Source organism: Gekko japonicus, unplaced genomic scaffold, assembly GCF_001447785.1.
Source record: "Gekko japonicus isolate JY-2015 unplaced genomic scaffold, Gekko_japonicus_V1.1 scaffold2, whole genome shotgun sequence".
Lineage (NCBI taxonomy): Eukaryota > Metazoa > Chordata > Lepidosauria > Squamata > Gekkonidae > Gekko > Gekko japonicus.
The window spans coordinates 907,714-929,256 of NW_015175358.1; the positions used below are offsets into that span (position 1 = coordinate 907,714).

Genomic DNA, 21,543 nt, shown 5'->3' on the forward strand with positions numbered 1-21,543 from the left:
TGTTGATTTATATAGTTTGGTCATCTTATACATTTCTGTAAGGTGTACTTCACATACTTTGGGGGAGAAAAGTAACGTAGAAATATCAAACAGATAAAATAGGAATTGGCTCAGAACTCTGAGCCACAGGAAGCTACCATTAACTCTAACATAGTTTGTTGCACAATATTATTAACATAAAGAGCAAAACTGATGGTTCCCACTTTTTGCTTGCATAGAGCAGCTCTCTGTGCCCAAAAGAGAAACCAAACTCCTGTTCATTATTGCTCTCGAATATCCATTTCGTTAAATCAGTGGGGCTGAATAATGTTTATTTCTGTGCAAATGCATACTGTGATAGTGTTGATTTAGACAGGGGTGAACTGGCCATTTAATTGAACAAAGTCAGAGTCCAGTGGCACCTTTAAGACCAACAAAGTTTTGTTCAAGGTATGAGATTTTGTGTGCATGCACACTACTTCAGACCCAATGACTTTAAGACCTGACTTTGTTCTGCTGCTACAGACCAACACGGCTGCCCAGCTGGCCACTTAACTGACCACCAAAGATCCTGGTAGTACATTGCCCTGGAGAGCTACTGGCAGACAAAAGCCAGTGGAGCCACTGGTGAGGCCTAAGTGGCCCCCACTAGAGCATGAAGACTGCTCAGCTCCTAGGCCATTTTAACTTCTCAAATCCCCCCTCCCCATTTAATAGATACTTTCCCAGAATGATTTAATAATGAGGTATGGCCATAGCAGTTGCAAAAATATGCCTTTTTGCTTAGTGTTTTCCCAACAATAAAAGTATTTTGTGTTGTTTGTAGTGTGAACTGTTTTTCTTCTTATCATACCTGAAAAGGATAGACATATGGCTGGGCGGACAGAATTCTGCGCTTATGATGGAAACTGGACTGAAAGGTCATGAGTAAACCTGACCCTAATATTTCCTATTGTGCTGGTGGTGATTGTGTTGTTAGACATAAAACTCTCTTGAGTAAATGGAGGCTGGTTAGCTGAAAGAATCCTCCTTTGCTATGGTACATATGTATGGCAAACAACAATCTAAAAATGTTCCAGGGAGTACTGATGATTGAGATAATAGTCCTTGTTTTTATATCCTTATTGACTGTAGAATGTTAGGCTTTTGTGACATCATTTGTGTTTGATATATATAAAGCAAACCAGGCTGATACGAACTTACAATACTGCTTCATACCACTCAGATAAGCGGTCCACCTCACCCAGTAATGTTTACTCTTAATGGCAGGGGCTTTCCGAGCTGTCACACAAAAATAGTCATCCCCCCAATATTTGGGATCTAAAACCAATTAACAAGATGCCAGGGATTGAGCCTCCCACCTTCTGCACAAGAAATGCAAGTTCTGTCACTGAGTTGCAGCCCGTCACTCAATTCCTACGTAGGTCTCAGTCCCCACTCTGCCATGGAAGCCTGCTGGGTGACCTTAGGCCAGTTGCATACACTCATCCTAGCCTACCTCACAGAGCTGTTGTGAGAATAAACAGGAGAGGAGAACCATGTAAGGTGCTTTGGGTCCCCATTGCATAGAAAGACAGGATATAAGTAAAGTAAAATATAAGGTACAAATAATATGCTAATAGGGTATTTACATTATTTTGAGCACTTCCAAGTACCTTGTCATTTCTACAACAGGCCCCTGTTCACCCTGCATTGTAACAGAGGGGGTGCTTAAATTTCCTGATGGTAGTTTTCTTACCTTTTTAAAATAAGTTTACAGGTTGTTTTTGCTTTAAAACCATTTTATAGAGTGTTACAAGCTACCTTTGTGACCATAATGGTAGAAAGGCAGGATATTCAGAAAAAATTATGGATCACTAGCTCTCAAATGTAGAATTCTCATCCTTCCCCAGTGTTGAACCAAGTCCACTGGAACCACAGATGGAGGGCACTAGCCTTCATCAGACATGACAGTGAGTGATTCAGTAGGGACAGTATCCAATTGTTATATGCAAGCTAGGGATGCTGCAAACTGCACAGTGGGCAAGCACCCTGTGCTCTGCTGTTGCAGCCTCCTATAGGCCAGATCTCCGCACCTTCCCTCGAACAGCTGTAGAAGGGGGAGCCTGCACAGCCAGACAAGAGGTGTACAGGACACCCAAATGGAGTGTCAGCAGAGGGGAATCTGACAACCTTGCAGGGAGGTAGGTGCAGCTACCACAGCTGGCCCAAATACCTTCCCAGGCCACAATGGTGGGTCTGGGGGAGGCATGGGGTTTTTTTTTGCCAGGGCCTTCACTGGCAGCCAAACACCACTTTGAGGAGTTGGCTTCCTGCTTATGACTGGTGAACAGGCTGTAAGCCAACCTGGAAGGGGTCTCTCAGGTAAATTAAAAACCATTCCATTCTGAGGACAAGTATTCTAAGGCATAGCCACCACCCATCTTTAGCCCCTATCACTGACAAGTGTATCAGGGTAGCATGGGACACCTATTCAACTTGTCTTTTTTTGGAACTCTGACACTCTTCACTACCTTATCCCCAACTTCCTTGGCTTTGTGGCAGCTCTTGTTCTTACCACTAGTAATGCTGCCAGTCTGTGACCCATGTGCTCTTTGTAACACCCAGCCTGAACATGGAGTACAAATTAGGGAAAAAATTCCTCCCTTTATCCTCCCTCCCCCCAACCCCAGAACTCTTATGCTTTATTGTGCTATGGTCGTGAAGGTGAGAGGCTGGCCAGGAAAAAGGAAGAGTTTCCTGCCTGAACACATCAGCTCTCCAGCGTCTCAGGCAGACATCTTCCACATCTTTTTAACTGGATACACCGGGGACTGAACCCAGAACCTTTTGCATGACAAGAACATGTTCTCCCACTAAGCCACAGCTCTCTCCCCTGACCTTATTCCTGTCCCTATACGTCACCTGTTTCATCAGACTTGAGGATCCTAGTGCATACTGGAAAATGAAGTTCCTAGCTATTCTAAGAATGATATTTCTGAATATGCACCTAGTATAATGGGAAATCTAATTCGACTGAGCCAGCTGACCTGCTGACTGCATCAAAGCATGAGGGTAAATTGGGTTGGAGACACTGGGAACTTCTGCTGATATCACTTGGAATGTCATGGGGTTCTGAGCAAAGCCCCCATTACCCTGTGACTCACATTTACTGGGTCTAGAAGAGAGGGCCACAGCGGTCAGCGGAACGAGAGGAGGCCAAAACGTGATCTCCCACTGCATCAATAACTTTTTTGCCTTCTGTTTTTCTTCACATATACTGTGAAAATTTACAGAATAAACACTTCACCCTTCATTCCAAATTGTTCAACCAAGACTTTTAAAGGATTCAGTGCAATTTTCATTTAAACCAAGAACTGTACACAACAGTGGCTTAACAAGTTTATTAACTTTGGAGGTCTGATTTTGCATTTATATTTTCAACCATGCACATAAAAGGAAGCTCAAGACAAAAGGTAGCCTCCTTTATGGACAGCCTCCATCTCACCTTCTTAGTCTCACATTATTTTCTATTAAATATTAGAATGTAGTGGTTTCCTTTTTTGCTGAATGGAAAAATGTGACTAGGCTTTAAATGTCAGACACTGTATAAAGAAAAGCAAATCATTCTGAAGAAGTATCGAGCCACAGGATTTTAACTTCTCTGAACCTGGAGGAGTTAAAGACACTGAATTAAAATGAAAATATTCTCACTCAAAGGAATGATACACCAAGCATTGCTTTTGGTGCCATTTGCCTTTAATTTTACAAAATGTCAAGGCTAAGGATGAATACCAAGGCATATAATTTTACCAAAAAGAGCTACAGAATGTTCAACATAACATACATTTTTATTATTATTCCAGGTTTACTCAACTGCTTTAATAAGAAAAGTAGTAAAAATCATGTTTATTTTCTTGTATGGATAATTCCAGGGTGTTGTTAACCAGCTTGTCACTGTTCATTCTGTTGTCCCTCTGTAATAGCAGATACTGCTCCTTGGCCCTTGTTAACATCGCTGATGCATGCCCACTGTCCATCTACAGATTCCTTCCACAATGTTACCTGGAAGAAACGAAGACAGAATGGGAATGTTTAGTTTTGCCTAGGTTCCTTCCTGTTGGAATCCACTGTACACAGCAACAGAGATCTTCATCTAGAAAAGCCTTCCTTGATAACAGTTTTGAATACTAGAGCCCCAGGTTTCCTAGAGCAGCAACTACACTTCAGTAAACACAGTGGGTTTGATCCAGATTAAACTTTATGCTAACCAAAAGAACCACTCTGTCTCCTTCTTGTTGCCCCACTGATTTTCTCAAAAGGCTGTTTCTGGGCAATAGGGAACCCTCAGGAATGGTATAAGGGGCAAATTGGAAGGAGCAATTGGTGGAAATCACTCCTCCCCTTCAATTAGTGGCATTCTGACTTTACTGTCCATTAATTTCATTTGATTACATCAGTCTTTCATATCCTAAAGTACATTTGACGAGGCAGATTTGCAACGGTCCTTTTTGCCTCAGTTCCGGTTCTGTCTGGTTCCCCTCACTCCACTAACTTCACTTCTCTCTGCCCTGCTGGTGTCTTTGGTTGCTATAGCAACCCGACATGCTTCCTGAATTCCAGGTTCATTTTTTCATGATGTCATGCACAACCATCACTGGGTCCATTTTGGGGAGGGGTTCCCCCCCCCATTTATTAAAAAAAAAATTCTAATACATTTTCCTGCAAACCTTGGGGTTCCCCAGGGTTTGCAGAAACCTCTATCTCAGTTTTGTGCGGCCAGGTGGGCAGATTTTTAAAATCTTCATGGGAGTTACTCATCACTATTAGACATGCAGGTGTTAAATGACTTTCCTCATTTATTTAACCTAAAACCATAAGTTTCTAGTCTTGCTTGCTGAATGATTTATAGGATGTCAAAAACTTTGGGGCAAGCATTCAGAGCCTATTACAATGGCTGCTTGCGTCAAGAAGATGACAAGATGTATTGTATGCTGAAGACCAATTATTCTAGAGATGGTGAAAGTATAAGTTGAGACACAGTTCCTGCACAACCATGAAACTTAGAAGCTGCTACTAGCAGGCTTAGTCAGGAAAGATGCCCCTCTCCACTTCTGCACCATGCCTTAATTTAAAGATGGCTTGACCAATACACATTTTTGTATGCTAGCCAATAGAGAGTATTTTTGGTAATTACTGTGCTTTGTAATTACAAGTGTTGCAAGCTACCTGCAAGCTCATGTAGACATTCTCAGGCTGGTTTGCACACTTTTCCAGGTCTCTGATACACTTTTACACACACTAGAGACAACAGCTCAACCTTTGTGAGAAGAGAGGTGTCTATTCTCAGAAACTGTAGTCTTAATTTGATAGCAGGGAAGTCTTGTTCAATGAATACCAGTGAACTTGTTCCAGCCGAAATATTCGGAACAAGATAATCAATTAACAGCCTCTTCCACCTGTCAGCTTAACAAATAGCCACCTGACTGAAAAAGTAAGATTTAAACTGCCTGGATACTCACTTTGTTGTCTCCTCCTGACACTGCTAGGATATTTGCAGTGATCGACCAGCTAACATGCCAAACGACATCATTGAACTTATGCAGCAATTTGGGTGACCATGAGTTTCCAGAGGCATCGTCACACATCCAGATAAACACTCTGCCATCCTAGGACAAAGCAAGCAAAACTTCAAGGACAAACAGAAACTCACACGTTTAGGACCACGTGAGGCAAGAAGATGATCTTGCTGGTTCCTTACAAGGGAATTCTGGCGCAATATCTCAAGACACACATGGAACCAATTCAGACGGTTATTTCAAGCCAGCACTTCCTGATACATAAGCACTCTGTATATGCTTCTAGGAGGCAAATTAGGCATAATTGCTAGACCAGAGTGTTTTGCACTACAAGTGCTGAGATCACATCTGAAGGCACCCCCACTCCAAAGATTCCCTGAACACGGATAGTTAGTACATCATGGAGAAGGCTAAGGTTAAAACCTTATCTTCAATATGTTTGCTCTCCACATGCAGGGGGATCCTGATACATCACAGAGTATTCAAATTAGCAACATGCACTGCATTCTGGTGGCAGAGATCATGTGGTATTTCTGTAGGTTTCAGTTGCACTTAAACAAAATACAGTGCCAAGCTGCTGAAAACTAGCTTGCTGAAAGCACACAGTGTTACAATTGTGCTAGGGCCAGTACTAAGGCAGAAAACTGGATCATATGTTCACTTATGGTTACTGTTTAGCGATCCAGATATTTGGTTATACATTTTAAGAAGTGGTCTGACAGAGATGGGTTTGGGCTACCCCTGAACACTTTTTAAAAATGTTTCTGCAAAAACAGAATGCTGCTGCTCACCTGCTCAATATCAGTACGCCAATATTCAGTCCACCTGTGGCTGCTGCCCTAGCTACCTGTTGGTTTTCACGAACAATTCAAAACTAACTCGATCCCTTTGTGGCTGACGCCATGCAAATCTCAGAGCCAGACTTTACTGACATAAGCCGCTAAGACAGACTCCAGAGATTCTGTTCAAAGCCCCTTTGCTAAAGAGATCAGGACTGAATAAAGTCCTTATCATGATGGCCTGGAAATATTCAGAAAACCACATAAAGATATCTGTTGAGGTACCTTAAAATGGGAACATTTTGGAATGAATACTTTTAGGGTATTGAGATTTTTTGTACCAGTACGATGTTTTGATTTCTAAGCTTCCTCGAATTTTCACAGCTATAGCAGGGTACACATATTCCAATATATATACGAAATCTGATGAAAATAAATGGCATTTAATTGTTTCAATTGCATGTGTTTAAACATGAGTTAAACATTAAGCGTTGAACCTTACCTGGGAGCAGCTGGCAATAGTGCTTGTTGGCAAGCCTATGGAGGGGGCCCAGGCGACATCTCTGACCCAGTCACTGTGAGCTTCTAGTTTTTGTTCTTCTTTCCACTGGCCATCCTCTTCTCTGACAAGATCGGGGGGGGGGGAGAATGCAAATTGAGATATTGCAACACAAACAAAAGCATCTGTCCACACAGTGGGATTTCCCCAGAGTTCATCTCCAACTTTCTCAAACCGGAGTGTACCGTTTGGTGATCCTGCAAAGAGTCTTTACAGAGCGAGCAGACTAAGCTCAGGGTAGAGCTGGGAGCATGGAAGTGGCACTACAAAGAACATGTGCATATTTATTCATTGAGCTTTTCTCCTGCTTTGATGCTGAAAGTAACTCACGGCAGTTCATGAGACACGGAAAGCCATAAAAGACAACGACCACCAACTAAAATCATCTGCGATGGCAGCACGTGAAAGCTTCTGTAAAAGCTCATGCTTCGCCACCAGCCTCTTAAAAAGTGGAGTAGAAATGCAAGCCTCTAAAGCAGGGGTGTCAAACATAAGGCCCGGGAGCCAGATTGTGCCGGCTTCAGCAAGGCAGAACAACCTTGCCTGCAGCAGTCAAGCATCGTGGGAGCATCTGCCCAGCACTGCACTGCTGCCTCTCCGGTCTGCCTATATGGGTTTTCCTCTGCACCCCCAGCCCGTGGGGCCTGCAGGGAGGACACACTAAATCGCCGCTTACCATCTGCTGTGCTTTATACAGTTGCTCTCTCTGGTACCTGGCATTACATTTTATGGCACACATGGCCCGGCCTGACAAAGTGACATTTATGTCAGATCCTGTCCTCGTAACAAGTGAGTTTGATACCTCTGCTCTAAAGGGAACTTTACAGTATTGGAGTGACTACTGAAAAGGCCTTGCACATGCCAATTTAAGTGAGGCCTCAGACAGATGTAAAGAGATGGGAGAGTCTGTATAGGAGTAGATGATTCTCAACGTACTCTGGTCCCAGACTCTTTAGGACATTAAAGGTCAAACCAATATCTATGAACAGAACAACCACGGTGTTGTGGTTAGAGCACTGGACTAAGATCTAGGTGACCCAGGACTGAATCGCCTTTCTCCAGTGGAAGCTCACTGGGTGACCCTGGGCTAGTCACTTGCTCTTAGCCTAATCTACCTCACAGATTGTGATGGATATAACGGAGAAGGGGGAAAAATTACTTTAGGGTTCCCATTGTGGAGAAAAGTAGGGTAGGTATAAATATATAAATAAATAAATCCAGAAACTTATCAGAAAATAACATTTTTGGAGTACAGAAGTTATGTGCACTCTTCTGCTCATGCTCGAAAACAGAAGGGAAGCAGCATTTTAAAGTAACTGAAAAGTTTCCACAGTTACTCATTTGGCCCACCCTTCTGCTGGGAGCTCAGTTTGGCATAACATCTGTTTTATGTAAGCTGCCCTGAGCCGGCTCTGGCAGGGAGGGCGGGGTAAAAAAAAGTGCAAATAAATAAATAAATAACATATTCTGAAGTGGCTTGGAGGAGTCTCCGAACACAACAGAAAGGCAGGGCACTATGCAGGGGATTAGAGGCGTGGATGTCAACCAGTGTTCCCTCTAAGGTGAGTTAGTGTGAGCTAGCTCACAGCTTTTTAGCCTCCAGTTCACAGATTCTTGCCTTAGCTCAGGAGGGGATGGCTCCAGAACAAAGTAGTTTACGCTGTAGCCAAATGACTCGCTCACAACTTTAATGCCAGTAGCTCACAAAGCAGAATTTTTGCTCACAAGACTTCACAGTTTAGAGGGAACATTGATGTTAACTGCATGCATCACTTGGCCACGATCATAATGGGGGGGAAAGATGAAGGATGGAGAAAATAAGACCAAGTACGGAAAAATCAACTGATAGTTTCTAAAAATGACCTGATAATTCTGAGGGTGAAAGGTTGAAAATGAGATAAGCACAGAAATATTCTCATCTGTTTTACAAGAAGTTGTCAGTTCCAAGACAACTTACTTCCAAATCTTGATAAGGTTGTCACAGCCTCCTGATGCAAAGCGTTTGATGTAGTTTGGCTTCTGGCCTGATGGTTGCTCTAGAAGGCTTCCTGGTACAACTGCGGGGGCCCAGCTAACAGCATTGCAACCAATCTATTAAAGGTGAGAAATTTATACTATTTCCTTCAATTCACAGCCAAAGCAACCACACAAGCATCATGCCCATCCATTGAAACAGCTGCCTGAAAACTGTTTTTTCCTCTGAATGGTCTCTTAATCCAAAACAGCAGCATACATTTATATAGTACATATCATGGATAACCACAAAGGCTGGAGAAAATGTTATTTGTTAAGAACAGCAGAGAAAATCCTGAGCCCCTGAGCACTTGTCCTGATCCTTTAAAGCTAGGATGCCCGGGTCATTCCATGCTGCTCTTGCAGTCACAGTTAGGGAGCCTTTAACAACAGGGAAGAGTGAGAGAACGCATACAGCTGTCATAGCTCTGCACAGCTGCAAACTACAGAAATACCCAAGGTGCCACCTAGTTTTCTGGTTTTAAAGGACATAACAGATAAGCACACCCTTGACTGGCTTGTGCCACTTTATGCGTGGTACACATCCACACGTAATTTCTGCCCTCCTGGAGGTATTTTGTTAACAGTAGGCTTGAAGTCAGATAACACTTGCATGCAGAGACATACCTGAGAGTAATTAAGGCTCTAAATCAACAAATCTAAGATGTCCATGTTATTTTCTGTGAACATATGAAATTGCCTTACACTGCATCACTAGTGATCTACTGAACCTGGTTCTGCATTCTCTGGCTGGCAATGCCTCTCCATGGTCTCTCAGTCTTATAATCCCCCTTATGCAGAGATGCTGGGGACTGAACACAGAACCTTACACATGCAAAAGTGCATGTCCCAGAACTAAACTACGTAGCCTCCTAATATAGTGGCCAACATATTCTGTTCTTGGATCTTAGAGCCCATAGCTACTATGCATGACACTCAGGCAGCTTTCTGCCTTAACTCTGGACTTTAGATTAGCAAAATCAGCATGGAATCTCTCCCTTATAATAAAGCTGTAAGACGCAAACTCACGCAAACTCACACCAACAGTGTTTGGACGGCTCGGCTGCCCGTCACCGGCTCGCCCACCTCCCATTGGCCACGCCGTCTGGATCCCACCCCAGACGCAGCGTCACGTTCCCGGGGGCTGGAGGCGACCGGCCTAAGAGCGGCGCCTGCGGAGGATGGTCCCGGGGGCTGGAGGTGACGGGCGCCTGCACCGGCCGGTGGCCTCAGACCGGCGGCGTCACGGCTGAGAGGGAAGCACACAGAGAGGGAGGAGCCGAGCGCCCGCCGCGGCACAGGCAAGTCCCGCGAGTGGCTGGGTCCGCCGGAGGGGGCAAGGAGACCGCGCGGGAACAGTGACGGGCGCAGGCCGCCTGCGTCACGGTGAGAGGGGAAGGAGGCGAGACGGGAAGCAGGCAGGGGGGGGCGCCTAGCCGCCCGTTGCATTGCCCTCCGCAATGGGCCTTCCTCCCTAGTGTCCATATACTTACTGTGTGTGCATTGCCAATTTTTTTCACTTCCCACTGTCCATCACCAGTGTAGTTCAACAGAGAGATGGCCCCATCCGAGCTTCCACAAGCCAGGATCAATCCGTAGTCTTGTGGTGCCCAACACACAGAATTGACTGCCAGACAATAAAGAAATGGAATGATTATACAGATCAGTTGGAAATCCAGGGGGGAAACAAGTGCTCCCTGGTCTTATAGATATGTGTGAATGTGACAAATGTAGCCAAAAATGGCATATGGGGCTCTGCAAAACAGGACAAACACTGTCCAGTTATGCTGCCTGGCCACTGAAAAGCTATTTTAAAAGACTTTGCAGAAAGAACCCACAAGTGTGTGTGTGAGATGACCCATACACTTTTATGGCAGTATACAGTTTGTTATCTTCAGTGCTGCTTTATCATGAGCAGCTGATTCATGTGATACCACTATTCTGCATCTGCAAACACCAGTGGTGAAGGCAACATAGTTGGCTTGAAACAGCAAGGAAACATCACAGAGGGTAAACTCAAAGTGGTGGTGCAGCCACTTGGGGAAAAGGCAGAAGGTGATTTGATGCCAAGTGCAACTGTTATGAAAAAATCACTCTACCTAGATTTCCAATCCTGTCTACCTGCTTGAGTCACTCCAGTCTTCCTGAAGCAGTTATTTGTTTACACAGCGATTAGGATTAGATGTGCAATAAAGGAAATGAAAGAAGGACTGTGGGTGTTCCCCATGCTAGGTAAAAGCTTTATTTTTAACAGGAACAGAGTTTTCTGTACCAGTTTCAGGCTGCAGGTGGGGGGGAAAGAACTCTGAACTAAGTTTTTGGCTGGCCAGGATAAAACCCCTTTCACATATTTATCTCTCACAGAATCATGCCACATAAGACTTCAGAATGGCCACAGAACTGGATACTGGAAACTCCACTCCTTTCATACGTTGTTAAACTACACTATACTACGGAATGGGAAAGCGGTACTAAGTTCAGCTATTTCTGAAAGAATAACCTTGAGGAACATGAAATAGCTTGTGCAACAGAGAAGGGTCTAGAAAGAGAAAGTAGTTATGTATTTACCCCCCCTCAAACCATATTGTGACCAGGTAGACCCCTAATGACTACATGGCCTGTAGTTGAGATGTGGGCCATGGCAGGGGAGTAAACCTGGAGGTGAAGACATACACTGTTACATACACAGGGAAGTGCAGGAACCAAACCAAAATTCAAGAGCCTAACAATAAGATCTACAATCAGAACAGTTCAAGCAAGGTGCAGCCTAGCATTAAACGTAAAAGGACACAGGGGTCACGCGACAGAAACCCAGTATGCTCATTAAAGAACCTGAAAGCTTGTGACCACTACAGCTGCATAAATTTTAAATCAGCTTGTAATTATTACAAGCTCAGTCTACAGAGAAGTGTAATACTGTGGTCCCAGTATTACAAGAAGAACATCCATACCTGAAGAATCATGCCCTGTGTATTCATATGTCTTTTCCCAGGTACCATTTTCTTCCTTCCAGATGATAACCTTCCGGTCATAGGAACAGGAGGCCAGGATGTTTCCATACATGGGATGAGCCCAGGCAACCTGCCACACTGGCCCTTCATGCCTACAATAAATAAATAATGCAGGTTTTAAGAAAGAACGTATTTGCATGCCAAGATGTTTCATTTTTGGTTATTATATGTCATAGCATTTTGAAGCTGTTGACAACTGTACAAATATTTAAGGCTATAGATACAAACAAATCTCAATGAGAAAGCCCAGGAGCAACAGACAGTACCCATGTTGCAGTGGCAGACACTTGCCCCCTGAACAGACTTGCTAGTATATTTATTTTGACTGATGGCCCACCCTTCAGATCAGATACTCATTAAGTACAAATTAAAGAGACAGATTTTTTTTTTTAATCCACACACGACAACAAAGGACAGCATGCACAGACTTACAAAATTATCAACCGGATAAATCAAAGCCAGCCCCCACACTCAAAAGATGGATGTCCCATCTGGTCTCTTCTAGAGCTCTGCATTCTACAGTCAGGGAACCTTTGCTCCTTGTGGCTACAGTTCCACAGTGAGTGACTACACAATGGAGGACTAACCAACAGGGGTCACTTCCTGCAGGAGCGCACAGGAGCGGAGCTCCGGCAGTGAAGAACCCGGGGGCGGGCACATGCAACAAGCTCCACCCCCTGCTCCCAGCAGCCATCAGTCAGAGCAAGAAGCAGCCAGGTAAGCTGCAGAGCCTCCCCCGGCCCAAAACAGTCCAGTGGCACCTTTCAGAAGAAGTTTTATTCAGGTACAAGCTCTCCCTCCTCTGGGAGGACAGATCTGCACATCCCCCCCCCCATAGCTAGCAATCCAAAACAGTCCAGTGGAGACTGAGTGCTGGGTGTTGGTGTCTGACACACTTCCGGTAATGTCAGGGGGTGTGGCATATACAAATAAGTTATGCTAATGAGTTATGCTAATGAGCTCCTGCACCTCTTTTTCTACGAAATGACCCCTGCTAACCAATATGCAATTTCTAGGCACACTCATAAGGCAAAGTACATGGGGAAAGAGGATAAAGAAAATCTAGAGAAAGCTCCTTAAAAAATCCCTCCCATCTATTTCAGTTCCCATCTATTTCATCTATTTCTCAGCCAAGTGCTTTAGTTTTCCCTTTTCCCTTTTCCCCTTTCTCATCAGTTCCTTTGTGGAACCACTGTTCCTTGAAAGATGAAGGTGCTATCACCTCTGCCATCTAAATCTTCATCTGCATTTCATCCTGAATTTGCATTTATTTTATTTATTTATTTAATTAATTTTATTTATACCCCGCCCTCCCCGCGAACGGGCTCAGGGTGGCTTACAGACGGCACAACAGTGCATATAATATATAAATTAGATAAAACAGGTAAAATTCAATATTATCAGATACAAGATAAAACTCCCCTATCTCTTACAAGCAGAAGGGGAGGACTAGGGCCGTAGATGGATGTTACCTGGCCCTCCGGCGGTATCGCTCTTGTGCTGGAGCAGTGGTGGTAGTGGTAGTGGCAGTGGCGGCTCCTACTCGAAGGCCTGGCGGAAGAGCTCCATCTTACAGGCCCTGCGGAACTGCATGAGGTCCCGCAGGGCCCTGATCTCCTCTGGGAGCTCATTCCACCAGATAGGAGCCGCCACTGAAAAGGACTTGGCCCTCGTTGCCGCAAGCCTGGCCTCCTTGGGGCCCGGGGTCACCAGCCGGTGTTGTGACCCTGACCGAAGTGCTCTTTGGGGAATATGTGGGGAAATGCGGTCCCTCAGGTATGTTGGACCCTGGCCATGTAGGGCTTTAAAGGTAAGCACCAGCACTTTGCAGCGAATCCGGTATGCTATAGGGAGCCAGTGCTGCGCTTTCAGTACAGGTCGGGTGTGCTCCCACCTAGGGGCGCCCACCAGCAGCCTGGCCGCAGCATTCTGCACCAGCTGTAGCTTCCGGATTTGCGACAGAGGCAGCCCCATGTAGAGAGCGTTACAGTAGTCTAACCTCGAGGTGACCGTCGCATGGATCACTGTGGCCATGTCGTTGCGGTCGAGGAAAGGTACCAAATGCCATACCAGCCGAAGATGATAAAAGGCTGATCTGGCAGTGGCTGCCACCTGGGCCTCCATTGTTAAGGAGGGGTCCAGGAGCACTCCTAAACTCCTAACCTCCGAACCTGACACCAAAGGCGCCCCATCTAAGGTCGGAAGCAGGAGCCCTAACCTCGATCCGGTCCGACTAAAGCACAGGACCTCTGTCTTCGCCGGGTTTAATTTCAGCCTGCTCTGTCTGAGCCACCCAGCCACGGCATGTAAAGCCCGGTGCAGATCTTCTGGGTTGGAGTCCGACTGGCCACCCAACATCAAATAGAGCTGGGTGTCATCTGCATATTGATGACACCCTAGCCCATACCTCCAGGCAATCTGGGCGAGGGGGCGCATATATATGTTAAACAGCATTGGGGAAAGCACCGCCCCCTGAGGCACCCCACATTCCAGTGGGTGCCTCTGGGACTAGCACTACCCTCTGTCCCCGACCTTGGAGAAATGAGGCAAGCCATTGAAGGGCAAGCTCCTGGATCCCCACGTTGACGAGGCGGCGGGACAGCAGCTGATGGTCAACCGTATCAAAAGCGGCCGACAGATCTAACAACAACAGCGCCGCCACACTGCCTCGATCCAGATACCTACGGAGGTCATCAGTCATGGCAACCAGTGCTGTCTCCGTCCCATATCCCGGGCGAAAACCAGACTGGAATGGGTCAAGGACAGAAGCGTCATCCAGATAGCCCTGCAGCTGAATCGCCACCCACTAGTCGCCACCCACTAGTGCCCTCAGTGCAAACAACATTCAATGAGTTGCAAAACCTACAGATCGCTTTTAAGCTTCCTTTACTCAGACAGAAAACATACACAAGGTTCCATTTAAGGCATCTTCGATAAATAGCTTCCACGGAACTGATACTTGGGTACAGAACAAAATTGTAAATAAAACCAAAACAAAGTGTAACAGCAGTGCCAACTGAGCCTTCAACAACATATTAAGCTAGTTATTGTGTGGATAACCAAAAACTGAAAGTGGGGGATACAGCAAAGGATCTTCTTGCCTTGAATTCACTCACCCTCTTAAGTCAGCTATCAGAATTTGCCCTCCATTCCTGACATCAAATATTTTCACTGATCTGTCCGAGGAGCAGGTTGCCAACCGAGTGCCGTAATAATCCATCTGCGCATCATGCTGGAAAGTAGTTACAAAGCTTTCATGATTCCCTGTTAACTCTCATTTCACTCATACTAAGGGTTTTTTAAAAAAATCCTGATGTGTCAAATGACACCAGCTACAGTAGGATGGCAAAGGGTGGTTCATTAAAATAGATTATAGTTATTATTGCTATTATCATATGGCAGTGTGTGTAGGAAATCCTAAGATTGTCTGGCAGCCAGAAGTTCTAGCTCTTTTAGTGTTATGCACTACTAGGTGTCGAGCTAGACTTGTTTTTAAGGCAAAAGACATTCCAGAGGTGGTTTGCCACTGCCTGCCTCTACGTCACGACCCTGGTATTCCTTGGAGGTCACCCTTCCAAATATTATCCAAGGCCCACCCTGCTTAACTTCCGAGATCTGACGAGGTCAGGATAGCCTGTACTATCCAGGTCAGGGCATTGTTTATAGTATTTTATGGTAGAAGAATCTATAGGCTACACTACACTATGATGACAATCAGTACTGTAGCAGACTGTCCCACAAGACAAAATCTTAAGTAGGGATGACAACTGGGAAGACAAGCAAAACCAGGCTAGGGCCCCCAACTATCCTATCACCCCGTCTCCCATGGTCAGGGAGGGGGGTGTACTTGAAATTTGAAGTATTTTAGAATTATTACTGAGGAAATAATGTTTAATTCCCCCTTGTTGCTAGTTTTTAAAAAAACCACTGCATTAGATACTATTTTGGTGGGGCATGGCCAGGCAGACAGCAGTAATGTAGAATACAGTGTAGAATCCGATAGTTTGCAGATAGACTGATGGTCAGAACAACCAAGCTACTCAGCAGTTATCCAGAAGGCACATATTGCTTGTTCTGACACCAGCTCATTACATGATATAAACACAGTGCTAAAGAACATCACTTATACAAGTCCAATTGATGCAAAGGACAACTCAGACCACAAATGCCAGTTATTTCAGTGCAGATGTTTCAAGTGGATTATGCCTTCTAGGTTTTTTTTAAAAAAAAAATTATTTCCCCCACTATTTGAGTCAGCCCGGCTATTGTTATTCTTATACAGCAACAAGAAAGTCCAGTGACAATTTAAAGACTAACAAAAATTTATTCTAGCATTAACTGGATAACTCAGCAGTTATCCAGAAGGCACATATCGCTTGTTCTGACACCAGCTCATTACATGATATAAACACAGTGCTAAAGAACATCACTTATACAAGTCCAATTGATGCAAAGGACAACTCAGACCACAAATGCCAGTTATTTCAGTGCAGATGTTTCAAGTGGATTATGCCTTCTAGGTTTTAAAAATAAAATAAAATATTTCCCCCACTATTTGAGTCAGCCCGGCTATTGTTATTCTTATACAGCAACAAGAAAGTCCAGTGACAATTTAAAGACTAACAAAAATTTATTCTAGCATTAGCATTTGTGTGTCAGAGTTTACTTCATCAGATGCCTGGAGGGTATATCCATAGCAGCAGTTAATAGTTTAATTCTCCTCCTCCAACATGCTCCTGGTTTATAAGAAATGGAGAAAAGTTACTAGAGCCCGTCCCAGATCTTTAAACAGTTCTGGCTTATAGATGCAAAAAAAATTCAAAGAGGCAGAAAACCTCTGAATAGCAGTGGCAGGAGAAAACATTAGGCCTCTCCTTTTGTTCTTAAATACATAGAGATCCAAAGCCCCCTAGTAGACAATGGATGGCTCTAAGGGTGCTCATCAATTCACACTCTGCTTCTTAGAATCAACCAAGACATCCCTCCCTCTGAAAACACACACAGCACCACTGCTATTTCTCCTCTCTTCCTTCATAGTGGCAAGGAGTACTTGGCAGACAGGTATTTTAAGGGTCATACACATTATAAATTCCACACTTTTAAGGGAGAAAAAATTCTTATGGGGGGGGGACATATATCGGATACTTACTATCATGTCCTCATGGGAGGTATCCACTGTATTAATCACAGACACCTAATAATAAAATACTTTGTTAGAAATTGTGAAATCAGTTAACAGACTCCACACCAGTGTTCCCTCTAAGATGAGTTAGTGTAAGCTAGTTCAGTTTTTTAGCCTCTGGCTCTCACATTTTTGTTTTAGCTCGGGAAGGATGGCTCCACGGCAAACTAATTTATGCAGTAGCCAAACGCTCTCTCACAACTTTAATGCCAGTAGCTCACAAAGTAGAATTTTTGCTCACAAGACTCCACAGTTTAGAGGGAACATTGCTCCACACCAAGATTTTAATCTAGTGGTAAATTGAGTCATCATATTTTGTTTAAAAACTTTACATATGGCACCTGACTGTGAGGGAAAGAAAGATGTTAAAGTTGGTACATCTTTGATCAGATCTAGTATTATCTTCATGTTTTTATTCTGCTGCTGCTACAGTTCTTAATTCTAGATCTTCCTCATTTACCATTACTTCTGGCATCCCAGTAATAATGCCACTCGTTCTAAATGTAAATTATACCATCTGTAATATCTTTAATCAAAAGAACACATATCTTCTTTGCTTTGCAAATCAGTACAGGACAAGCTATCCCAGGGCAAATGCAGGCAGCAGAGAAGACACCTCAGTAGTGCATAAGGGGCAAGAGACCACTCAATGATCCTTAGTGCAAGCAGCAGGGGTCGTTTCGTAGAAAAAGAGCTAGGGGAACTCATTAGCATAACTTATTAGCATATGCTACACCCCCTGGCATCACCGGAAGTGTGTCATAAGGCCACACCCCTGACATCACCGGAAGTGTGTCATAAGGCCACACACCCCGCCCCCAACAGTCCCGGCCGCCGCCGGCCTTGCAGCTCCACTGCCGAGCCCCATGAGGGGCCCGGCGGTGGACCTGCAAGGCCGGCGGGAGTGCAAGGAAGCCCCGCAAAGGCCCTCCCTGGCCCCAGGCAGGCAGGGGTGGGGAGAGGCAGGGAGGAAGCAACTTACCCTCCCTCTTCTCCTGCCTCCTCCTGGCTGAATGAGGGCCGGAAGCGGGGCGGCCGGAACCAGGGGACGGGGCTTCGTCATGTGCCCCGCCCCACGTACCTCACCCAGGGGAACTCCCCCGCGATCCCCCCCGAAATGACCTCTGGCAAGCAGAGCTGCTTATCTTCCACCTGCCATGCTGGCTTGTTTGAAACAGTTAATATTAACAAACTGTAGAGCATTATATTTTCCCACAATATATCTTTAAACATCCTGCACTGTTTTAAAGGCAGATGGATAAAGTCTTTAGTTATTTGTAACTGGGAGGAGTGAATACAGAGAATCCTTGGTATATGAGGAACATTTTCATCTATTGACCAGTGAAGAGAAAGCAGGGTTGCCAGCTGTTGTTTGGGAAATTCCTGGAAACTTTGGGGGTGGAGCCTAGGGAGGGAAGTTTTGGTGAAGGGGAGGGACTTCAGTGGAGTGTAATGCCATAGAGTCTACCTTCCAAAGCAGCCATTTTCTCCAGGAGAAATTATTTCTGTTACCTGGAGACCAGTTGTAATTCTGAGAAACCTCCAGCCACCACCTGGAGACTGGCAACCCTAAGAGAACGAGATAGAGGTACAAGAGCATTCCTGTCTTCACTTGTGAAATGTTGGAGAGGGCATGTTGACGTGGCTATGCTGGCCAGGTTTAGGAAAAGGGCAGAGGTTGGAAATGGGCATGCATGGAGAATTTGCAACTATGGGGGGGGGGGGAGTAATCCAGTCCCCTTTACAGAGAATTAATGTGCAGATTGCAGAAACAGGCAGCTGAAGCTTTTGATGGCCTGGAGGTTGGTAACCTCATCTGGTAAATACGATCTTATTACGCCTCTATTAAAGGAGCTGGACATTTTTCCCCTCTCCGGGCTCCTGGCAACCCTACTTGCTTTGATCCAGCCAAGGAACGCTTATGTGGTTAGGAGGACCCTTGCCGACTAGATAGCCCCAGGAAAAGGGGTGTGAGAATCTGCGTCGCCGGGAGCAGCCCTACAAGGTAGGTAAAGTGCTACGCGAAAAGTTTCCGCCCCCGGGGACTCCCTCATCTAGATACCCGAACAAGCTGTACGCATTTCAATAATGGCCCTTCCCAGCCTCCCCCCCCGTTCTCACCATGGCGACCACAGATTGTTCTCGGCGGCACCGACCCCAGTTGCACGAGCTGGTCTCCCGGCTATTCTCAGACGTGGCAAATCGCCTTAGAGCTCCGCGTACTACAGCGAAATTTTCCCGGCCGGCATTATACCAATGCAGAAAGGTTCCGCGTGCTGCTCGGGCCCGGTTTTTTCCGTGAGGTGTCTCAAGGCCTCTCGCTCCTGTCACCAGTTGCTTTGCTCCAGCGTAACTTCGATCCCTATCTGGAAAAGTGTGCCTTGCACACGAAAGCTCGTACCTTGGATAAACCTTTGTTGGTCTTAAAGGTGCCGCTGGACTCTAAATTTGTTCTACTGCTTCAGACCAACACGGCCGACCACCTGGATCTTCGATCCCTACTGTTATCACAGGATTACAGGCCACTGAATTGATTCGCTCTTCAGCCCAGCTCCTGCGCGGATATTGTGGCGCTGACGGGTTTCTGTAAGCTTGGTGTGCTAATGGCTCTTCAGTCAAAACTTTGAGCTCTTCTGCCTCAGTCTCACTTTTTATTTTGTAAAATTAAAATATTTGTATGTCACACTTCTAGATCAGCCTTGCTCCAAAGAACTGGAGCAAGGACTTCACAGTAATACACATGGGTTTGCTGCCCTTTGACCTGCAAAAAGTTTGAAATAAGTGGATTGCCGAAAGGCAAGTTGATGGTCTTAATAAAAACGAATGTTTTTGCAGCCTCCACCACTGTTTTGGTTTATGGGTCATTTTTGGAACAAGCCTAAACAGGTCTACTCAGAAAAAAATCCCGTTTTAGTCAATGAGGCTTACTCTGAGAAACGTGCTCTTTGGATTGCAGCCTTAGAGAAGTAACCACTTATTTCTCCTCCTCCTATAGTGTAAAGTTATTGTTAAAGCTGGTAAACATAATCACAACTACTGATGAAAGTTAAAGAAGAAAGTGTCAAAGCAGGATTACAGCTGAACATAAAAAAGACAAATTTAACGACCGCTGGGGAATTATACAATTTTTAAGACTGACAATGAAGAAATTGAAATTGTTAAAAGATTTTCTGTTCCCTGGCTCTTTCATTGACCAAAGGGGACACTGCAACCAAGAAACTAGAAGGTGATTAAGACTGAGGAGGGCAGCCATGACGGAGCTAGAAAAGATCCTTAAATGTAAGGATGTATCGCTGGCAACCAAGATCAAGATAATTCATATTATGGTATTCCCCATTACAATTTATGGGTGTGAAAATTGAACAGTGAAGAAAGTTTATAGGTTAGAGAGTTGATTCCTTTGAAATGCAATGTTGGAAGAGAATTGTATGGATTCCATGGATCAGCAAAAAGACAAATAAAAGGGTTCTAGATCAAATGAAGCTTGAATTATCCTAAGAAGCTAAAATAACCAAACTGTGGCTATTGTACTTTGGGCATATTATCAGAAGACAAGAGTCACTGGAAAAAACAATGCTAGCAAAAATGGAAGGCAGCAGGAAAAGAGGGAGACCCAACATGCCATGGATTGACTCAGTCAAGAAAGCCACAGCTCTCAGTTTGCAAGACCTGAGCAAGAAAGTCAAGGATAAGACATTTGGAGGTCTTTAATTCATAGGGTTGCCATAAGTAGGAACTGAAGCGACCTGATAGCACTTAACACATACACAGGAACAGTTGTGTAAAAAAAGTGATTTGATACTTTTCCTTAATGCTTCAAAATTTGTTTTTTTGTTCTTTTCCATTATTATTTTTATTTGTATCTTTTTCTTTGCCTTGTGTCACATTTAACTAAAAAACTCAAATATCATCATAGAAGCAGCAGCTTATATTTCATCGTTTAATTGGATGGACTGAACTGTACTCAGATAACCCTCTATAACCCTTTTTTCAAATTCAGAATAAATGACTCCGTAATGCTTTCCAAACTCTTATTAAATATTTTCTTATTGAGTCAATTTGCTACCAAAGTTCACCCAAACAACTTTAATGTTACTGCTAAAGATATCTTTGTATGTAACAAGGTTTTATACTGTAGATACTTGGTCTTGTTGTGTGTGAGTGGTATTGAGTCTGTAAATCAGATGTCAGATGGTTGTTGCTTATCCTATCCCTACCCAAGGAATAGGATGGCTGGAGCTGTTGTTTGCAGTCTTTAACTGTTCCTGGTTTGGCAGTTTTAAATTTCAATGACAGCGAAATCCTGTAGTGCCACTGTTAAATACATGTCATACTGATAGGGTTGCCAAGTCTGGGTTGGAAAATACCTGGAGACTTTGGGGGTGGAGCCAGGAGAGGGCGTGGTTTGGGGAGGAGAGAGGCCTCAACATAATACAATGCCATAGAGTCCACCCTTCAAAGT

At 44.5% G+C, this 21,543-nt stretch overlaps 1 protein-coding gene across 1 annotated transcript; it reads right to left on the reverse strand.

Moving 5' to 3' along the window:
* Positions 1-3,352: 3,352 nt before the first annotated feature.
* On the reverse strand, positions 3,353-19,420 carry SEC13 (SEC13 homolog, nuclear pore and COPII coat complex component). The gene is made up of 9 exons (XM_015425256.1): positions 19,203-19,420; positions 17,049-17,093; positions 15,016-15,131; positions 11,840-11,991; positions 10,382-10,515; positions 8,833-8,966; positions 6,819-6,939; positions 5,481-5,627; positions 3,353-4,023 (listed from the first exon to the last, which is right to left on the reverse strand). Exons 1-9 carry the CDS (start codon positions 19,203-19,205, stop codon positions 3,913-3,915), a joined length of 963 nt encoding a protein of 320 aa, XP_015280742.1. The 5' UTR covers positions 19,206-19,420; the 3' UTR covers positions 3,353-3,912.
* Positions 19,421-21,543: the final 2,123 nt, after the last annotated feature.